Source organism: Gymnodraco acuticeps, unplaced genomic scaffold (assembly GCF_902827175.1).
Source record: "Gymnodraco acuticeps unplaced genomic scaffold, fGymAcu1.1, whole genome shotgun sequence".
Taxonomy (NCBI): Eukaryota; Metazoa; Chordata; class Actinopteri; order Perciformes; family Bathydraconidae; genus Gymnodraco; species Gymnodraco acuticeps.
Genome location: NW_022992191.1, coordinates 62,185 through 69,241, shown reverse-complemented (window position 1 = coordinate 69,241; position 7,057 = coordinate 62,185). Strand labels below are relative to the sequence as shown.

Below are 7,057 nucleotides of genomic sequence, written 5' to 3'. Positions count from 1 at the left end.
TGTTGCCGCCTACATTAGCTAGTTAGCATGTACTACAAGAAACTCTAGCAGACGACTAACTAGATGAAGATGGCGTCCTTGCTAAACCTTTTTCTGCTCAGAATCATCTTTTTAGCTAGCTTTGGACATATTGACAATTAGCATGTAGCTTGTTAGCATCATACAGTTAGCATTTACTACCTTTGGCGGGAAAAATCTACAGAACTCCACTTTGAGCTTTTAGTAGTGTAAATGACAAACTAATCCAATACATGTTTTATTACTCCATGTTTTGTTTGTTAGGTCAAGGTTGATATTTAAAATGGTGTCATTTTCTCATTAAAAGAGAAATAGTAAAAGTAAAAATGGGAATTCTATACTTTATATGTGACTTTCCCCATGAATCAAGTTTGTCCTCTGCCTCTAATTGTCTGTCGGCCAAACTTCTCATCCTCCTCTTAAGTAGATTAAAGCCTTTCATCTCTCTTACAAATCACCAGCTTTCAATTGAATCCTTATCTCTCCACCCCTTCCACGCTCGTGTTCAACTCCAGTCTATCACTTCCCTCCGCAGCTTAGTGCATCTCCTCCTCGGTGTTTCTTTACAGCACCGGACAGGCTGTGTCACTGTCCTGCTCTCTTGAACCCGAGGTCATGGAGCTATCCACGGTGGGATTGTTTGTTGTGGTCGCCCTGCTGATTACTGGTAAGTACTGAAGCTTTTATCACAAATTAAATATATCTGTATTTTACTTCTGTGTAGCTGCTCCTGTGTTTCAATAAGCCATCATCTCCGCTGTGAGCGCTCAGGCTTGCAAGTCAACAAAGTTGTGACAATCAGTCTTAACGGGTCAATAAGCATCTGAGTGACTGAGCTATTTTGGTGTCTATGTTTCGTGCGAACGTCCCAGGGTCGAATGGGACAGTCTGCTACGCTGCTGTGGAATCACTGGACTTAAGATGCCTCCTGCAGTGGGATTGTCCCCATGCCAGTCCTAATACCACCTATACCGTGCAGACAAAGACGCAGGGGTAAGTCTGTGCGTGTGTGTGTGTGTGTGTGTGTGTGTGTGTGTGTGTGTGTGTGTACAGTAAGCAAGTTCAAAAACGATTTATTTACAAAAAGAAAACATTTTACCCCACAATTAATTTTATGTATCAAATGTTTTTTAATTAAATGTTCTTACAACTGACTTCCCTTTTTCAATACACTTTTGGTTTCAATGTGTACTGGTGTCTGTATGTTTATACAGTATATTTAATGTAGCTGAATGCCGCGTTCTGATTATAGTAGATGCTCATAATGAAATATAATAGCCTAGTTTTAAAGTTGTCTATATCTATAATAATTGCTTCTGCTGCTGTTACACTACCTTTTTTAGATGTACATAATTTGCTAATTACACTACAAAATAATGTTTAAGTATTTATATTTTACTTTTCATGCAACAATGTGTACACACTGGTAGGAATTATATTTTCCATTTTAGAAACGAGCTCTGATTTTTCACTGCAGTAGCCTACAAGTAAAGTAAAAAACATAATGTTGACCAAAAAAAAACAAATCGGTGTTAAAATAGTTTTTTAAGTTAAAAAGATCAACAGATCAATGTTGATATGCAAAGAACGTTCCGTTAGACTAACATCTTTAAATGTAGATGAAGAAAATCAAGATGTGATGTTTTAAATAGAAACAACGAAGGATAGTTTCTATAACTTTAACACTTTTCCAGTTATAACCGCTCATTTGTGAAACTTAAAGACATTTAATAAGCCACATTATTCTGCTGAATGCATTAAATGACTTCGTTTAAACCCTGAAAGCCTGTGATTTGCAGAGAGCTTATTCCTGGTTTTTCTTCAGGCAGCACAATGTGACTTCCTTTGTTTGCAGGGACCCCTGGCAGGAAGTACCGTGGTGCGTTTGGATCTCGTCCCTTAGCTGTGACGTCTCGCCGGCTTTCTCAAACTTTGAGTTGTATAACATGATCCGTCTGGGCGTCCACCTCAGCCCCAGCTCCACCGCCTGGATGAGGCCGCTCAAGTTTGACTACAGTGACTTCAGTCAGTGACAAACTGCAGTACAGTCATAAAATGTATAAAAACATGTGATACAGAGTGGGAAAGCCTGCTGGCCCCCCTCTCTGTTGCACATGGTTTTAAACTGTTGCTTTAAAAGTACATAATGTGTTCAGCATCATGTAATTAGGGGGTAGAAGTTTATTGAAAACGGAGCCAAAAGGATATGTATACTCTAGTTTTCTGGCAGACCACTTGAATTAACAGCTTTAAAGGGGACCTATTATGCTACCTATTATCAACATGTGTAAAAAGATTCTGAAAGTTGCAGGAAAAAAGATTCGCTCACTTTTTGTCCGGATCCATTTATATAAAAACTTGCGAGCTGATCAGATTTTGGCCACTTTGTGATGTCATAAAGATGTTTTGGCTTGTGTAACCATTAGCCAATCAGCAACCAAGGTAACCCCCCCCACCTTATCACCTGAATCTCCTCCTAGAGCACCATTGTGTTCTTTCTAACCAAATATCTCTCAGAGGGGCGTGGGGAGGGGCTCCTTATTTTCATCTGAAGTAACAGACAGAGAATCAGCACTTTGGAAACAGGGCTGTAACAGAGGGGATTATGGGTAATGCTGCAACGATCTGTTTGGTGTTTGGAGCCAAACACTTCAGAGACATGTTTTGTATATATCTGAGACCTATAATATATTGATGAAAAACAGTATAATAGGGGACCTTTAAGGATGATATAACATTGTTAGCCAATAACCCCAGAGCTTTAAGATAATTGACCTTCCCTCTGTCTTTTCTTTGCCCCCTCCAGCCTTCAGCCCCCCCTCTGTCTCGGTCTCTTTGAAAGAAGACCATCTCACGGTGAAGGTGCAGTTCCCCTGTGCCACCAACAGGAGGTGCTCTCTGGGGCGCTGCTGTCCCATCTCTGAACTGATCCACCCATGGACCACTGTGACTGTGTACAATAAGCAAAATCACTCTGAGTACCAGGTCTGCTTTTTGCTGAGTTGATACTGATATATATTTTTATAAAAAACCTGCATATGTTAGCTAAAGTTAGTGCTGGCATAGTAAATCAGCCATGAGTAAACAATTGTTCACATGGATTGTGCACATAGGTGCATCCAGATTTGCAATGACTTGCCAGTAGAGCTGTGAAAAAGGGAAAAATAAACTATTTTGGATCAAAACCTGTTAAATGAATCCCTGTGAATTGAAGCATATTTCTAAAGGCCTGCAATCAGATGCAACAATTCCTGAAGATGATTATTAACAGGATAATACTGATGTTGTTAAATTAAATATATTTAATTACCTATTAAATCTTTTGTTTACCCTTTTCTGATGGCATCCTAAGAAAGATCTCTGGTTTTAATTTTTAAAAACGGAGTGCTTTGTGTCCTTGCAGAGACGCACGGTTTGGACCCAGGAGGTGGTGTCCCACGTGGAGTTCTCCGGCTTGGCTGCGGGTCAGAATTACTGCGCTGTGGCCAACTTCTCCTTCCCAACGTTCTCCATGGCGGCTTCTCCAAAGTCTTCCCCTCAGTGCGTCCAGACCGTTTCCCAATCAGGTTAGAGAACGACTGACGATGGGTCACAAACTATAGCACCATCCTGAAATGACCTTAAATACATCACATGTTAACCAATAGGAGGGTTAATAAGTAGACAGAGGACGTGTTGGATCCTCATCCCCAATGGGACAGGCATTCTCAGTATGTTAGTATCCATTGTGTTTGCCAACATGAGGAACAGAACCTCTGCAGTGCCAGTTTAGGGCCATCTACTGGCCTTGTTCATGTCTCGCTAAGGAAAACTATAAACTTGTGATGCCTTGAATGCACCATTTTATTGAAGATCACCTCAGTTTACCAAAGCTTCCTTCCATTTGCTTTTTTTTTGGCTTGTCAAAAAGCATCTTTTTATATCTCTAGTAATTTTTGCTTATTAATTCTAGCAAAAAACATTATTTGCTTAATACAACTTTGGGTCATTGTGCAGTTTAGAGGCGTTAAGAAACGTTCTGGACTTGGCACATACTCTTTTTTTGTTTGTTTTAAAAAGGACTGCTGATTGATTCTGCATCCTCGCACTTTATTTATCTGGTCCCCTGTGTCTTTGAAAGTCTGCAGTATTGTTTGTTTATTGGGATAACATTTGTGTTCAACTTATATATTGTGTTTCAGTGCTGCTGCCCGCGGTGTGTCTGGGAATCGGACTGACTTCTCTGCTCCTTGTTCCTCTCCTCGCTGTGTTTCTGAAAAGACCTAAACACACTGCACTAACCTCTGAAAATCAACCTGAGACTCTGGTACGATTTATTTGTCTTTGAACTCTTCTCACAAACCATCGTTTTAAGAGTGAGCTGGATATTTCTCCTTGACAGATTGCTTATCTTTATTTGTATTCTTTCACTAAGGCCTCTGTTCAGGATCCAGACTCTTTGGTTCCTCTTTCCCCGGTCCCTGTGGACCCTTGTGACATCCAGCTGGAGTTTGACGATACATAGACAATGTCTACACTGCTGAGACTTGAGAGAGGTTTGGGTGAACCCATCTTGATCACTTTGGGGGGAAGAAACGTTGAGCTAATCCCAGGATGCAGTGGCGAGCCCTGTCAACATGACGAAATAAAGTCAGCTGATGTGAAGGAGAATAATGTCTGAGGTAGGTGGACAAAGGCAGGATTTTACGCACAGTCGAACTCCTGTGAGACAGACTAAGATTTAAATTCTCCATCCTATCCTTCTCCAACAAGGAGCAAACCTCGACACACGGTATCATAATCCCAGCTATGTCTCTACTAAGGATAACTATGGGACACATAGAAGACCCATCTGAGTGTTGTTCAATAAGGGTAGCTGTCATTGGGGGTCTGAAAGGCTTCTCCACGTCCATGTGAAGTTTTAAAAGGAGAAGGGAGTTGAAATGTCTGACAGCACATTTTTTTAACTGATATACTCATATTTATTTTAATGATTGTTATCAAACATGTTAAGAAATACAAATATCTGTCAATATATGCAAACTAGTTTCTTTCAACCTATGGTCACTAGCTTCGTTTACAGACTGAGATAGCAAAGTTAGCAAACTGTGCTAAGATGTCTTTCATTAATGGATACATTTTTTAGCTCTGAACAGGCTGTTATGTACTTTATATTTATTCATTTCATCTTTGAATAGTCCATTACTACCATTGAATGAAGATAAAAGGTCATGACCCAACTTTGAATTCCTCGCTGAAAGCCACCAAATGACCTCTAACATGTAATTCTGTTTAGCTGGCGCCTGTCATCCCATTTTAATCATGTAAGCACATTCCTCTGGCTCTCACTGCCTGTCCGATCTGAGTCAGAAAGAGAAATTGGGTCCGAGGATCGACTGCTGAGTGAGAACTTCCAATGGAGCAGCAATAGTTTATCTGACACGTCCAAAAGTAGCTGTTTTTCTGTGCATGTACCACAGATTCAGTGAAACGTCTAAATCTGGATGTGGTTCTTCCCCCTCTGCGTTTTTGTGCCGAGGTCCAGTGACACTCAACAGGCCGGTTCAAAACCATAAGCTTCATAAACAGGAATGCCTGACCCCCCACGCGCAGCCAACAGCTCCTTTTAAAGTGATAACAGAGGGTAACTTTTTCTATCATTCCTCGCTCTCTCTGACTCACAGTTGCCTCCTCTTACCCGTGACTGACGCCTCATTCTGCCTCCTGCATGAAAACAAGAAACATCTTGACATCTCGCTTTTTCTGCCTTCTGTTTTGCTGGTGTTGCATTCTTTCCGCAACATTGGGGAGCCTTTGGGGGTTTGGCCATCCAGCATTGTTTGTTTCCCCTTCTACCTTTTCCAGAGTCCACAGAGACCTGGGGGGTTGTCCAAAGCTCAACGTACAAGTATGGCTTTTATTAATAAGCATAGTGCTGATTATGCTCGTGGAGAGATGATTAACGCATGAAGCGAGAAGCTGGCTGTGAGCTCGAGCACCTGACTACACAACAGTGGAGCTGTGTGTTGGACCTTTGTTTTTGTTCTGCTATGTGCTGTAATTCCTCTGAATATATCAAAGCCATTGCGTAGACAAAGTCGTGTGGATTGAGTTCCTGAGGTGACCTTGGTATGCTTAACACATTTTAATCAGCTCATGATTATTGTGCATGAAACTGAACATGTGTGTTAAGGAGGAGGTATATGCCAACAGTGTGTAACTGCTCATTTTATAACTCAAATAAATTATGTAAAAATGTATTAACTGTTTATTGTACTAGTTTAGTAAAGAAATTGTTTGAAATGCCCAAATATTGTCGAAAAAATTCTGAGATATAAATAGTATGTCAAACATATCACAAAATAGTATACTATGGCGTTTTTCTCAATGTCGACATATCTGTATATATTTCCGACTACATAGTATATCGAAAGTATATCCAAAAAAACGACATGTTATGTAAATAAACATTTTGAGAAAAACAACATAGCAGTCAAAAAAATCGAAAATAAAGTATTTCAAAAGAATTATAATAAGCGACGTTGCTTTTGTGCAAATATCTTTATTTACAGGTAGCACAATCTTACATGTAAATGTTGTGAGTGTAAGAGAATATCTCCCTTGGAAATGTAATGGCATGAAAAACAAGAACTCTGAGTGAAGTTCAAGTACCTAGTCATAAATGTACTTGACATTTCCACCTCAGTTCAATAACCCAATCATTTTAAAGGCCCCTGTATACTTTAATAAGTTCTTAATTAAAGGTAAAGTAAACCAGTTAGAGCTGCATCTCCTTCCATATGTTGTCTGCAGGTGCATTATTTAAAGAACGTTTAAACGTTAGATTTGGTTGCCTTTGTTTTAGAGTATTAGTGGTCATTAACAGAACAGAGAAACTTTAAATAAAGACCTTCACGTCAGAAATCTAGCTTCTTTCTCTGTGGCAGGAAATGCTTAGTCACTCGCTGTGTGACTCATCAACCCTCTTGGGGTTGGACTTGTATTTACCCCCATCAGCGACGCTAGGACCTTCCACAGATGGTCAGCGATGCTCAATTTA

At 40.1% G+C, this 7,057-nt stretch overlaps 1 protein-coding gene across 1 annotated transcript; it reads left to right on the top strand.

The window, feature by feature from the left end:
* The first annotated feature begins 1,895 nt into the window (after positions 1-1,895).
* si:dkeyp-75h12.7 lies at positions 1,896-6,094 on the top strand. The gene is made up of 5 exons (XM_034205249.1): positions 1,896-2,043; positions 2,825-3,003; positions 3,422-3,584; positions 4,200-4,324; positions 4,433-6,094. Exons 1-5 carry the CDS (start codon positions 1,965-1,967, stop codon positions 4,520-4,522), a joined length of 636 nt encoding a protein of 211 aa, XP_034061140.1. The 5' UTR covers positions 1,896-1,964; the 3' UTR covers positions 4,523-6,094.
* Positions 6,095-7,057: the final 963 nt, after the last annotated feature.

Coding starts and splice junctions, on each gene's coding strand:
- si:dkeyp-75h12.7 (XM_034205249.1), top strand. CDS start 1,965: ATGATCCGTCTGGGCGTCCACCTCAGCCCCAGCTCCACCGCCTGGATG. Junction 2,044..2,824: donor GTTTGACTACAGTGACTTCA/GTCAGTGACAAA, acceptor TGCCCCCTCCAG/CCTTCAGCCCCCCCTCTGTC. Junction 3,004..3,421: donor AAAATCACTCTGAGTACCAG/GTCTGCTTTTTG, acceptor GTGTCCTTGCAG/AGACGCACGGTTTGGACCCA.